Source organism: Mustelus asterias, chromosome 27, assembly GCF_964213995.1.
Source record: "Mustelus asterias chromosome 27, sMusAst1.hap1.1, whole genome shotgun sequence".
Lineage (NCBI taxonomy): Eukaryota > Metazoa > Chordata > Chondrichthyes > Carcharhiniformes > Triakidae > Mustelus > Mustelus asterias.
In genome coordinates, this window is record NC_135827.1 from 37,938,670 (window position 1) to 37,953,326 (window position 14,657).

At 48.4% G+C, this 14,657-nt stretch overlaps 1 protein-coding gene across 29 annotated transcripts in view; it reads right to left on the minus strand.

Moving 5' to 3' along the window:
- phldb1b (pleckstrin homology-like domain, family B, member 1b) overlaps window positions 1–14,657 on the minus strand; it is a 334,696-nt gene that overhangs the window by 139,112 nt on the left and 180,927 nt on the right. For all 29 annotated transcript variants that reach the window (XM_078199087.1, XM_078199084.1, XM_078199080.1 and 26 more), the window contains one exon: window positions 11,076–12,655. In XM_078199087.1, coding sequence (XP_078055213.1) covers window positions 11,076–12,655 — 1,580 coding nt within the window. The remainder of the gene's footprint in view (window positions 1–11,075; window positions 12,656–14,657) is intronic.

The following is a 14,657-nucleotide window of genomic DNA, read 5'->3' on the forward strand; positions in this document are numbered from 1 at the left end:
ACGGATGAACTGTTCACGCTCGTTAAAGGATCAAGAATGAGAGGGCACAGATTTAAAGTGATTTGCAAAAGAAGCAAGTGTGACGTGAGAAAAATATTTTTCACCCAGCGAGTGGCTGTGTCTGGACTGCTCTGCCTGGAAGCGTGGTGGAGGCAGGTTCAATCAGGGCATTCAAGAGGGCAGGAGGTGAAACGTTTTGAATAGAGACAATGTGCAGGGATACGGGGGAAAAGGCAAGGGATAGGCATTAAATCAGGATGTTCATTTGGAGAGCCAGTGCAGACACGATGGACCAAATGGCCTCCTTCTATCCATGATGTAACGATCCTGTGATTGTGGTCTTGGCTTTATCTCCACTTTCCCGAACCCACCACTCCTCACTCTCCTCTGGATCAAGATCTGTATCTCAGCTTGGACTCTGCTCATTGGCTCAGCCTGCACTACTCTCTGGGCTACAGAGTTCCAACAAGAGAAGAAATTCCTCTTCATTTCCACTCAGCTGATCTCTGGTCCAATAATCGACTGATTTGTATTGTCCACACATGGGAACCTTGACCTTTGTTCAACTTCAATCATTTCGGGACAAGCGGGGGGAAAATATAGTCAGGAAATTTCGGAAGAAAATGTTCCAGAATGTTTTCCAGATGGTGGCCATTGGATCCACTGTTTACAATTCCTCTGGTCATCTTCTAGTATCTTTACCTGTCCCATTCCCGTTTACCTTGCATCACCATTCCATTTAATCTCTCCTCCCCTCCACCCAAACACCGACTTTCCCTTTCTCCCGATCTCTAACCTTATTCCAGTTCTGACCCTCCCCCGCCCCACTCCCTGATGCAATAAACAACGCTCAAAACATATGGGAATCTGGTCCTGGATGGAGGAGTTTAAAGTCGCATTTCTTCAAGAAAATCATCTTGGGATCCAGTGTTTGAATAATTTGAGACATTGGCCGGAATTCTCTGCCCTTGTCCGTGGCTGGGATTCTCCGGTTCTGCTGCTGTGAATGGAGATTTGACTGAGCGCCAAATTCTCACTGGCAGCAGTGTCGGGTGAGGGGGAGGGGGGGGATGTAACATCATTGGAGAAATCCGGCCTTGACCTGCGTTGAGTGTCGTGTTCTTGAGCGGATCTTTGGACATCTGATTCCCAAAGTTTTCCAGCACTGGGGGTCTTCCTCACCTCATGTCTGGGGTCTATTGTAGACCAATCGATAGAGATTGCTTTGGTTAGCCGCCAACATTACTGTTGAATAGCTGGGGCGACCTCGGTCTTTTAATTGTCAATTTAACACTTCAATCTTTAAAATTCACATCCCAGCCCGGGAATTCCTGATCCCCTCAACAACAAGCCCCATACGGAAACTCTTAGAGAGCCAGTCAAGAGTCCATTGACTTTCTGTGACACTGGGAAATCCCAGCTCCTGATTTCAAATCCCTCCATGGCCTCACCTGTCTCTATCTCTGTAATCTTCTCCAGCCACACAACCCTCTGAGATCTCTGCGCTCCTCCAATTCTGGCCTCTTGAACATCCCCAGTTTAATCACTCCACCATTAGTGGCTGCATCTCCGGCTGCCCAAACTCTAAACTTCAAACACCCTCTCTAACTCTCTCATCCTTCTCTCAGACACTTCTTAAAATCGTACCCTTTGACCAAACTTTGGGTCACCTGCTTGAATTTTTTTTATTCATTTGTGGGACATGGGCGTCGCTGGCTGGCCAGCATTTATTGCCCATCCCTAGTTGCCCGAGGGCAATTGAGAGTCAACCACATTGCTGTGGCTCTGTAGACCAGACTGGGTAAGGATGGCAGATTTCCTTCCCTAAAAGATATTAGTGTACCAGATGTTTTTTTCCGACAATCGACAACTGTTTCATGGCATCAGTAGATTCTTAATTCCAGATTTTTAAAAATTGAATTCAAATTCCACCACCTGCCGTGACGGGATTCGAACCCGGGTCCCCAGGACATGAGCTGAGTTTCTGGATTAATAGTCCAGTGATAATACCACTAGGCCATCGCCTTCCACATCTCCTTATGTGGCTTAGTGCCAATTTCCTGTCTCTCATTCTCCTGTGAAGCGCCTCAGAATGCTTTATTCCATTAAAGTTGCCAAATACAAGTTATTGTTGCATCTCTTCCTGTGAGTGCTCCTGGATTCAAGGCAGCTATCCCTTGGATTCTTGTGAGTTTTTCGAATTTCAGTGCAGGGCTCCCCCGCAGATGTCAAGATTGCTCCAGCATTCCTTTTGTAAATACCTCGTCAGCCACATCAGCTCAGAGCGAGACGAGGTGGGGGGGGGGGGGGGGGGGGGGGTGGGGGGCGGTGGTGTGGCGGGGGAGGGGGGGGGTGGTTCTGTGTCACATTTAGGGCTCCCCTGAGCCAGCCTCACGGGGGAGTTTCCAATTCAACAAATCACTTGGTGATGGGCGAGAGGGGGAGGGAGGGAGGGGAGGGAGGTGGGCGAATTAATAGTTTGCCAGGCAAATCTTTTACAGACTCTGGGAACCTGGGTTCACAATGAGGTCAGAATGAGTTGGCTGATGGGCTCCCTGGTGAAGTGACATTTAAATGCATTTCGGTGCATGTTCCCACAGCGTGAGGTAACCCACAGCACAGCAAACATCATAAAAAAAATCATTTTCAGCTCTAAAGTGTTGGCGGGGAAAGAAAAGCTTCACTGTCTTTTAACGAGGTTTAAAATGTCATTGAGTTGTTAAAGTGGGCGGAATTTTCCTGGCTGACCCTCCACTCCCCTGCCCGAGACCCCCTCACATTCTGAAACTTTTAAACATCAATCCACAATAGTGGTGCCAACTCCGACTGGAATTATTCCAGGTTTCATCACATGACCTCCCCCCCACCGCCCCAATGGCCCCGCCCTCTGACTCCCACCATTGGTCACCTGACATGTGATCCCAAATTTCCATCCCAAATGGAAATTGAATGGATTTATTGTCACCCAACTGAATGTCAGTTAAACAGCTTTGTTTTAATCCCATCTGCGATATTTTTATAACTATTAATTGGAATGGACGAAAACACTATCCTTTATGATGGGCCAAATGGCCTCCTTCTGCACTGTAGGGGTTCTATAAAATTCTATAGTTTTTTTTCCTGATTTCTTTTTGCTCTCACGAGGGTTTTGGAGATTAATCTTCAATTCTTGGAGACTCTGGGGCCACCCTGGAGGGTTGGTTGGCAACACAAACCCGCATTGATTTGATTTGACTTTTGATTTGATTTATTATTGTCACAATGTTTTGAGCACTGTTTGTTCCATCAGGGAGTGGGGCGGGGGAGGATCAGAACTGGAATAAGGTTAGAGATAGGGAGAAAGGGCAAGTCGGTGTTTGGGTGGAGGGGAGGAGAGATTAAATGGAATGGCGATATAAGGTAAACGGGAGTGGGACAGGTAAAGATACTAGAAGATGACTAGAGGAGGTGTAAACAGTGGGTCCAATGACCACCATCTGACAAACATTCTGGAACATTTTCTTCCGATATTTCCTGATTATTTTCTCCCTCTGCTCATCCTAAAAATTATTGGGTTACAGTGAAGAGTATTGTTTCCTGTACGCTAAACAGACAAAGCGTACCATTCATAGAGAAGGAAAGGAGAGAGTGCAGAATGTAGTGTTACAGTCATAGCTAGGGGTGTAGAGAAAGATCAACGTAATGCAAGGCAAGTCCATTCAAAAGTCTGACAGCAGCAGGGAAGAAGCTGTTCTTCAGTTGGTTGGTACGTGACCTCAGACTTTTGTATCTTTTTCCCGACGGAAGAAGGTGGAAGAGAGAATGTCCGGGGTGCGTGGGGTCCTTAATTATGCTGGCTGCTTTGCCGAGGCAGCGGGAAGTGTAGACAGAGTCAATGGATGGGATTGGGGCAAGGTTGGATTCTATGGTAGCTGAGTGCCAGTGTCGGGGGTGACACCAAACTCCAATGCTGGATCTGTCCCATAGGCGAGACTGTTGCTACTTGGGACTATCCAGTGTGAAACTCAGCCAACCCTTCACACCGGTGTCATGTCCCCATCTTCAGAATCACATTTCAGAGCAGTTTATGGAGTGAGACTAACGAATTCTATTTGCATGGCGCCTCTCCCAGCCTCAGGAAGTCCCAGTGCCAATGAAATCATTTTAAAACTGTAGTCTCTGTTGTAATATGGGAAACATGGCAGCCAAATTGTGCACAGCACCTTCCCCCAGAGTGATAATGACCAGATAATGGGGGGAGGGGATGTGGCAGACATGTAGGGATGTGGGGAAAGAGCAGGGGGAAGACTAATTGGATAGATCTTTTACAAAACCAAAAATAGGCCCAATGGGCCTAATGGCCCCCTTCTATAAACTGTTTCAGTGAAGGGTGATTGAGAAATAAATATTCTCCATGGCACAGGAGTGGCGGGCTGGGGGTGCAGCGAACCCCTCTGTTACACTTTAAATCCACCTGAAATGCCAGATGGGGCCTCAGGTTTATGTCCCAACTGACAGATCGCACCTCTGACAATGCAGCATTCCCTCAGTACTGCATTGGACTGCAACCTTCTTGGCACACTCAAATCTCTCTGCTGTACTGGCTCTCGACTCAGATGTGAGAATATTCCCCACTGAGCTGACGCTGTTTAAACAGGAGACAAATGCTAAAGACATTGGCTGAAATTCTTCAACCTCGCCTGTGGCTGGGATTCTCCAGTCCCGCTGCAATGAATGGAGATCTGGCTGAGTGCCAGATTCTCCGTTCCCGCCGGCTGTAATAGCAACTCTGGCCATTCTCTTAGGTTAGAACAAGGACACAAAGGAGACCATGAACAAGATATGCTAATAAAAGATCGACTTCAATGCTGTTTTGACCGTGAAGGATTCTGTTGCTTAGAAATGATGCTGGGTGTGTGTATAAATCAGACACCTTGGACATAGACAGGAAGAGCTTGCGTCACTCTCTGGAAATGTGAAACCTTTTGCAAATGAAATCGTGGATCCTTGTGTCTCATTTCCAACAACAAGAAATTAATCCACGCCGTGATTCACTTCTGTTCACAATGGTTGAGGAGACAAGGTCCCCAAACACTCTACAGAAGCACTCGAAAACAAAACCTGTCACTGAACCACAGCAGGTACGAGGACAGGTAGCTAAAAGCTGGGTCAGCGAGGTCGCTCTTGGGAAAGAACAAAGAAAAGTACAGCGCAGGAACAGGCCTTTCGGCCTCCAAGCCTGTGCCGATCATGATGCCTGCCTCAACTGAAACCGTATGCCCTTACGGAGCCCGTATCCTTCCATTCCCATCCTATTCACATATTCATCTAGTTGCTCCTTAAATGCCGCTATCGTACCCGCTCCCACCACCTCCCCGGGCAGCGCGTTCCAGACACTCACCGCCCTCTGTGTAAACAACTTGCCTCGCACATCTCCTCTAAACTTTTCCCCACACCCCTTAAACCCGTGTCCCCTAGTACTTGACTTTTCTACCCTATGAAAGAGTATCTGACTATCCACTCTGTCCATGTTATTCAATCTTGTAAACCTCTATCAGGTCGCCCCTCAACCTCCGTCGTTCCAGTGACAATAAACTGAGTTTATCCAACCTCTCCTCATAGCTAATGCCCTCCATACCAGGCAACATCCTGGTAAACCTCTTCCGTACCCTCACCAAAGCCTCCACATCCTTCTGGTAGAGCGGCGACCAGAATTGTACAGAATATTCTAAATGAGGTCTAACTAAGGTTCAGTACAGCTGCAGCATGGCCCACCAATCTTACAAAGAGAGGGTGGGGGCTGAGAGGCAAAGAGGTTAAAGCGGAGGGAAATCCAGAGCTTGGGGCTCAGGCAGCTGAAGGCACGGCTGCCAATGGTGGAACGATTAAAATTACTGCCGCTCAAGAAGGCAGAATTAGAGGAGCACAAAAGTCGCTTTTCACCCTCTCCCCTTCTTCCTTAAACCTCTCCCCTCTGCCTCACCCCTTCCTCTCTCACTCTCCTGCCTTTTTCACACTGGCAACTCACTTTAATCTTTCCCGCCTCTCTCCTACTCACTCCCCTCCCTCTCCCCTCCTCCTCCTCCCTTACTCTGTTTCTCTCTCCCTTTGCCCCATTTCCACATTCCCTGCAATATTACAATAAATGGGAAGTGATTATCACCAGGTGGGTGAAGTTAAGAGACTATCAAAGTTGATTTCAGTGAAAGAGCTCACTGCTGCCATTGATGGCCGGATGGTGATGCCACAGGAAAGTTTCCTGCTACTGTACTGTAAATGGCAGAACCTTGAGGAACATTAACGTACAGAGGGATCTGGGCGTGCAGATCCACAGTTCCCTAAAAGTGACAATACAGATGGCCAAGGTGATTAAGAAGGCATATGGCATGCTTGCCTTTATCAGTCAGGGCACTGGGTGCAGGAGTTGGGAAATCATATTCCAGCTTTATAAAACCTTGGTTAGGCCGCATTTAGAGTATTGCGTGCAGTTCTGGACACCAGACTACCAGAAGGACGTGGAAGCTTTGGAGCAAGTGCAAAGAAGGTTCGCCAGGATGTTGCCTGGTCTCGAGGGTGTCGGCTATGAGGAGAGGTTGAATAAACTCGAATTGTTTTCACTGGAAAGATGGAGGCTGAGGGGAGACCTGATAGAAGTCTACAAAATTATGAGAGGCATAGACAGGGTGGATAATCAGAGGCTTTTTCCCAGGGTGGAAGTGTCAATTAAAAGGGGGCACAGGTTCAAGGTGAGAGGGGGAAGGTTTAAGGGAGATGTGCGGGGGAAGTTTTTCATGAAGAGAGTGGTGGGTTCCTGGAACGCACTGCCAGAGATGGTGGGGGAAGCAGGCACATTAGCGACATTTAAGAGGCATCTGGATGGGTCCATGAATAGGGAGGGAATAGAGGGATACGGACTGAGTAAGGACAGAAGGTTTTTTTTAGTTTAGTTAGGGCATCATGATCGGCACGGGCTTGGAGGGCCGAAGGGCCTGTTCCTGTGCTGTACTGTTCTTTGTTCTATTATCTCATGACTTTCTGACCCTTGATTATCATTGTAAATGAATAGATGGGTTTTGATGAATTAATATCTCATACTATAGAAAACAAACTAAACATGTCCTTAAGATGCAGCACACAATGTGCCACTGAATAGTGGGGAGTCACAGGAACAGAAGTGGAATGTAAAGCCTGTAAGAAAACTCTAATTAAATCATGTTGTCGTCCTTAATGAAAAGAGGTTTCACAAATTATCGGATGGTGTTCTGCGGGGCCATATGGAGCAGGCAGGGCTCAGGTGCGAGTTACATGATCTCACTGCTGATTGACTCACGCGGGCTCCTGGGAGCCCGGGACCGGCTGGATGGTAATGGGAAGGAGGTGGCAGCGCGGTTTGGGACTGGGATACAGCAAAGTGGATTCAGAGTTCAAGCTTCTGCCCGCTACGTTGCCAGAAAGATGCATTTGCGTGATGATGGTGGGAAAAGACTGGATCCTACAAGGGGGCGTGATGCCCAACAGGTGGAATAGCCTGTGGGCGTTCGCAGTTTAAGGTTTGTGTGGAGAGGAGTGGCAGGCTGCCAACACCCATGGAACACCCAAGGAAGAAGCAGAGCTTTCAACATAGAGTCATAGAGTTTACAGCATGGAAACAGGCCCTTCGGCCCAACTTGTCCATGTTGCCCTTTATTTTAACCACTAAGCTAGTCCCAATTGCCCGCATTTGGCCCATATCCCTCTATACCCATCTTACCCATGTAACTGTCTAAATACTTTTAACAGTGGTGGGAAAATCACAGTGGGGCTGAGAAAGGTTGAACAGGTTGGGCCCATAACCATTGGAGTTTAGAACAATGAGAGGTGATCTTATTGAAACATATAAGATGGATACCAGGAGGATGTTTCCTTTTGTGGGGGAGACAAGAACCATCAGGGTGCGGGGGGCGGGGGAATAGTTTAAGAATAAGAGGTCCACTGATTAAGATGGAGATGTGGAGGGTGTCTTTCTCTCAGGGGCGGCACGGTGACACAGTGGTTAACACTGCTGTCTCATAACGCCACGTCCCAGGTTCAATTCTGGCTTCGGGTCGCCGTCTGTGTGGAGTTTGCACATTCTCCCCGTGTCTGCGTGGGTTTCCTCCGGGTGCTCCGGTTTCCTCCCATAGTCCAAAGATGTGTGGGCTAGGTGGATTGGCCATGCTAAGTTGACCCTTGTGTCAGGGGGATTAGCAGGGTAAATATGTGGGGTTACGGGAATAGGATCTGGGTGGGATTTGGGTCGGTGCAGTCTCGATGGGCCAAATGGTCTCCTTCTGTACTGTAGGGATTCCATGATTCTAGAGGGTCATTGTTTGTGGAATTCCTTTCTCCAGAAAGCAGTGAAAGCTTGGCCATCAAATCTATTCAAGGCAGAGTTAGACAGATAGACACAGGGTTATGGGGTGGGAGGGGGTCCAACAGGAAAGGGAAGTCCCACAAGCAGATCTTATTGAATGGTGGAACAGGCTCAAAGGGGCTAATGGCCTCCTCCTGCTCCTCAAGGTTTCTTGGAAGCAGCTGGATAAATTGATTTACGTGGACAAGTCCTAACTCCACTGGTTGGAAATCCCTGGGAAGTTTGGATGGGTTTGGATTGATCAGTGGGGGCCCCCTTCTCTGAAAGGACTCGAAGGCTGTCCTACGTTCCTCTTAGAACATAGAACGGTACAGCACAGAACAGGCCCTTCGGCCCACGATGTTGTGCCGAGCTTTATCTGAAACCAAGATCAAGCTATCCCACTCCCTATCATCCTGGTGTGCTCCATGTGCCTATCCAATAACCGCTTAAATGTCCCTAAAGTGTCTGACTCCACTATCACTGCAGGCAGTCCATTCCACACCCCAACCACTCTCTGAGTAAAGAACCTACCTCGGACATCTTTCCTATATCTCCCACCATGAACCCTATAGTCATGTCCCCTTGTAATAGCTCCAGCCACCCGAGGAAATAGTCTTTGAATGTTCACTCTATCTATCCCCTTCATCATTTTATAAACCTCTATTAAGTCTCCCCTCAGCCTCCTCCGCTCCAGAGAGAACAGCCCTTGCTCCCTCAACCTTTCCTCATAAGACCTACCCTCCAAACCAGGCAGCATCCTGGTAAATCTCCTCTGCACTCTTTCCAGCGCTTCCACATCCTTCTTATAGTGAGGTGACCAGAACTGCACACAATATTCCAAATGTGGTCTCACCAAGGTCCTGTACAGTTGCAAAATTAGATCTTGAATTAGATCTCACCCTGAAATATTTTTGCCATCAGTAACAGATTTCTCATTCGGATTATAAATCAGAGGAAAGACTGTTTAATAAGACAGAGTCTGACACGAAAAATGTCACAGCAAATGAGTGTGATCATTACAGGAAATAAATGTTACCATTACAGGAAATGAATGTGACAGTTACAGGGAATAAATGTAACCGTTACAGGAAATGAATGTGACAGTTACAGGGAATAAATGTAACCGTTACAGGAAATGAGCATACACATTGCAGGAAAGGCATATTAAATGGGGTGACACGGTGGCATAGTGGTTAGCACTGCTGCCTCACAGCGCCAGGGACCCAGGTTCGATTCCCGGCTTGGGCCACTGTCTGTGCGGAGTCTGCACGTTCTCCCCGTGTCTGCGTGGGTTTCCTCCGGGTGCTCCGGTTTCCTCCCACAGTCCGAAAGACGTGCTGATTAGGCGCATTGGTCGTGCTAAATTCTCCCTCAGTGAACCCAAACAGGTGCCGGAGTGTGGCGACTAGAGGATTTGCACAGTAACTTCATTGCAGTGTTAGTGTAAACCTACTTGTGACACTAATAAATAAACTTTAAAAATGAGTGTGACCGTCACAGGAAATGCATGACAACGCACAAGTCTGTGACTAAAATACTCGTCAGTGCTGTCTGTCCAAGTTCATGAAGAGCAACAGTTACTCAGGGGAGGATTCAGAAAGAGGCCAGCGTTAATGGAAAACCCAGAATAAAACAGCATCTCAGGAGTAGCGAGGAGAATATTTTAAAAAGGCAAAAAGATTGAAAAAGATCGCAAGAGGCGATTGCGTTTTAACATTCACTGCTCTGTGACTTGTAGCTTTGGAATATCTTAGTTATATAACTTGTACATCTGTAACTGACAGAATGGAGGAACAGACTGATAGGAGTTATTTATCCTGGAAACATAAGGGAATTAACCTCAAAGTGAGTTGGGATCTAACTGAAAGGTTTATGTACATTATATCAGATTGTTGGAACCGATTAAAGAATGTAATCCAATCAAGGGATACAAATGCTAAGTAAAACAGTCCAGAAATTGATTTATAACTTATCAAAAACTCTCAAGATTACTGCCTTGTAACCACTTTCAGGGATCCGTTACGTAGTGTGCCTTAACGTGTTACATTCATTCGGGCATTCTCTGACGTTGCTCGATGTGGGTGACTGAGATGATTATCTTGCCGGGGTCTTCGACACCTTGCGGACGAGGAATAACGACCATCCTCACTACTGAATAAACCTCCGATATAATCAGGACGGACAGAAAGAAGGGCAGAGAGAGACGGAGGTGGTAGAAAGGGGGGCGGGAGGAAGAGAAAAGAACAAAGGAAGAGCAAAAAAATGGGAAGTAAGAAGGGAGAAAAGAGTGAGAGAAGACGTGAAGAAAGAGGACTTGACAGAGGAAAGAGAAAGAAAGTGAGAATGAGAAGAGAGAAGTGAAGAAAGAGAGAGGAGGAAGGAAGAAAGGACAGATTAGCGAAGGGAGAAGGAGCTATGGGGGGTTTGGGGCTTTACTTTTTGAGACGTTGATTTGTGACTTACCTTTTAGCTCATGCAAGGAGTCTGCAAACAGCCAACACCAAAGATGTGCAGGTTAGGTGGATTGGCCCTGCTAAATTGCCCCTTAGTGTCAGGGGGATTAGAAGGGTAAATATGTGGGGTTACGGGGATAGGGCCTGGGTGGGATTGTGGTCGGTGTAGACTCGATGGGCTGAATGGCCTCCTCCTGCACTGTAGGGATTCTCTGATTCCATGAGAACACTTCAACGCAGCTGTAGGTAAAATGGAAGAATTCACTCACCAGCATCTGCATCTCCTGCTCCCGAATCCGCTCCTCCCTCTGCCGCCGGTGATAGTCCAGGAGTTCATCCTCATTGTCACTGATTTCCGAGATACTGTTCTTCCGCTGTCGAGGCACCGGGGCTCTCTCGTCTGTGGCCACCTTCCTCTGCATCCTGGGGCTTTGGAGTGGCGTTGACACAGGCAGAGAGGTCAGGCTTTGTGCCGGGGTCAGGCTGTTCCCGTAGGCTTTCCTGGGGAGTTCGGTGGACAGCAAGGTTGGGGAAGGACTGCGATCCCTGACTCTCCTTCCGCTGTTCAGCACGCCTAACCCAGGCACACTCTGGGACGAGAAATCCTGGGTCCTCTCGGAGGAGCCCGACGAATGCTTACGTCTAAACCGAGGACTGTCCAGTGTTTCCTTGGCGAGTTTCATCTGGGACGATGGAGTCTCGAGACGCACTGTGTCTCGGGAGCTCCGAGCGTGTGGTGAGGTTGGCAGGTTTGAGAATGCAGAGTGTGGCACAGCTCTCCTGGGCATGGACGGGCTTAACGGAGGCAACTCCCTCATGCTTTCCAAACTTCTCCGACCCAATCTGGGGCTCTCCGGTGGCTGGAGGCTTCTTGGCTGCAACTGGATAGGCTGATTCACATGAACAAATCCTAAGCTCTCCACTGGTTGGAACCCCCTTGGGGACATCTGCCTGGATGGGCTGGAAGTGATGGATCGATCATTGGGAGTCTCCTTACCTTCTCTAAAAGGGCTGGAAGGTCGTTCCTGAAGTGAAGCCACTTTGGATCTGGGGCTGGAGGGCCCAGTGTGAAACTTGGATCCGAGTCTCGGGCTGCTGGGAACGGTGAGAACCGGGACTCTGGGACTCCCACTGCTGGGACTAATGGATACTGACGGAACGTTGTGGCTTTGATGGGAAAAATTTGGACTTTCTGGCACTTTCCTGGTATCGGGAAGCCCCACTGCAGTGAAACCGTCCAGCGGGAACGCTCTCCGGTTGACGGTTGGACTCGGTGGAGTTTCGTGGACATTGCTGGCTTTCCTGTGAGCACGTGGACTTTCCGGCACCTTCTGTGGCCCTGCGCCAAGCCCGTTACATTTGCTCAAGTCCATACCGCCTCCACTGTAGATTGGCACTGGCCTGGGGGGCGGCGGCTGAACCGTGTGGTTATAACTTGAGGATCTGATAGGCACAGTTGGAGGCACAATGGGTCCTTGGTCCTGACTGCCGGGCGAGTGGCTGGTGTAGCTGCTACTGCTGGCAGCAGAGGGTGAGGACAGGGGGGAGAAAGGTGGCGACATGTTGTCATAACTTGAGCCCACTGACATGGCACCAGGACTCAGGGGGGGCGACAGAAGGTACCGGCTGCCTCCATTAACCATCGGAGATAAAGGTGAATGCACGTTGGCGGTCTGTTTTTTACCAGGCGACGTGGCGTCCTCCATCACCAGAGAGTCCATTATATCTTGGAGATCTTTCTCGATGGAGCTTACCAGTGAGCTGTGAGTGACTGGGGGTCTTGCCAGCTGATTGCTTGAAGCTTCATTAAGCTGAGTCTGGTGGTTGCCATTTACCAGACTGGTGGAATCTGGAGAGAGATGGAAAAGGAGCAGAGTCAGTCACATTCCCAATCAGTGCAGACACAGCGACCGGGCTACACTGCCGAGCGCCTGAGATGGAGCACTGGTTAACCGACGCCTCTGGGGCCAGAGCTGCTCGAGGAATGACAAAGCCAGGCATGTGTAAGCTCGGGTGAAAAAACATTTTCAACCTTAAAGCCATTCCAAACATGAAATAACCGGCTGCCTTTCCTTCCGAACAACAGGTTTGGATTTGCACAAGAGTGACTATTTACAGTCTCACATTGAGAATGTGATATATATTAAATGTATAATGTATGTAAGCCGAAACCGAGATTAACAATACGTTCCAGGGCAAGGACTCCCTTAAAGCAATGTTTGTTTATTGCCAGTATAATTTTGTGAGTCATGATAACGACTTGTATTTATATAGCACCTTTGATATAGTGCCAGTATAGTTTTGTGCGTTACAACAGCAACTTGCATTTATATAGCAACTTCAGTGTAATGCCAATATATTTTGTGCGTTACAACATCTTGCATTTATATAGCACCTTTAATGTAGTGCCTGTAAAGTTTTGTGCGTTACAATAACGACTTCCATTTATATAGCACCTTTAATATAGTGCCGGTATAGGCTTGTGTGTTACAACAACAACTTGCATTTATATAGCACCTTTAATGAAGTGTCCCAAGGCACTTCACAGGAGGTGTGATCAGATAGGAATTGACATCAGTCCAGGAAAGGAGATATTAGGAGAGGCAGCTGAAAGCTTGGCCAGGGGGGCGAGATGGTAAAGAGCGTCTTAAAGGTGAAGACAGAGATAGGGAGGAAATTCCAGAGTTTAGGACCTTGGCAGCTGAAGCCACGCTAATTTTAATTCACCTTGAATTGTTCTCATTGGCACTGCCATGAGGGCAACACACCAATAAGTGTTTCGTCTTTCATGAATAACCTCAGCCGGTACGGGAATCGAACCCACCCTGTTGGCCTCGCTCTGCATCATAAACCAGCCCTCCAGCCAACTGAGCTAAACCTTGGGCTTGGTGTTATACAGTTCACGATACCAAACACTCAAAAACAGTGGCCCAAAACCCCCAATGGGGTGTTAGGCTCATAGGGAATGCACCTCAAGAATTTGTGAGTGCCCACTTGTGATTCCACTGCCAGGGGCAGCCTTGCCTGGCACGCCCAGGTCATTGAATCACTCCTTATAGTCAGCGATTTCACACTATGGTACTGGGAAGAGCACTACATAGAATCATACAGTGCAGAAGGAGGCCATTCAGCCCATCAGGTCTGCACTGACCACAATCCCACCCAGGCCCTATCCCCATAACCCCATGCATTTACCCTAGCTAATCCCGCCCCCTGACACCAAGGGGCAATTTAACATGGCCAATCCACCTAACCCGCACGTCTTTGGAGTGTGGGAGGAAACCGGAGCACCCGGAGGAAACCCACGCAGACACGGGGAAAACATGCAAACTCCACACAGACAGTGACCCAAGACCCAAGGCAAGAAGGAGGTTGTAAAGATTATTATTCCCAGCGGGTCTCTGGTGCTGAGAGGCAGCGGTGCTAACCACTGTGCCACCATGCCGCCTGACATCCACGCGACATCTCTCTGTAACATCTCAATGCAAAGGGCAATGATTCACACTGATTAATGACGACTGTTGCCAACTAAACCAAGCAGCTATTTTGTGCACAGTGTAATTCCCCAAAACAGCAGTGAGCTCAGCAACCAGTTAGCATTCCTGGATGTTTTGGGTTGTCGGGGCCAACGTTGACCAGGATAGCTCCTCACATAAAGGAAGAAAGAAGAATGGACTGCATGGAAACAGTTCAGGAAGGTTCACTGGGCTGATTCGTGGAGGCGCTGGCCTAGTGGTATTATTGCTAGACTCTTAATCCAGAAACTCAGCGAATGTTCCGGGGACCCGGGTTCGAAACCCGCCACGGCAGGTGGTGGAATTTGAAGATGCGCCATAGAAAGCATCCTTTCC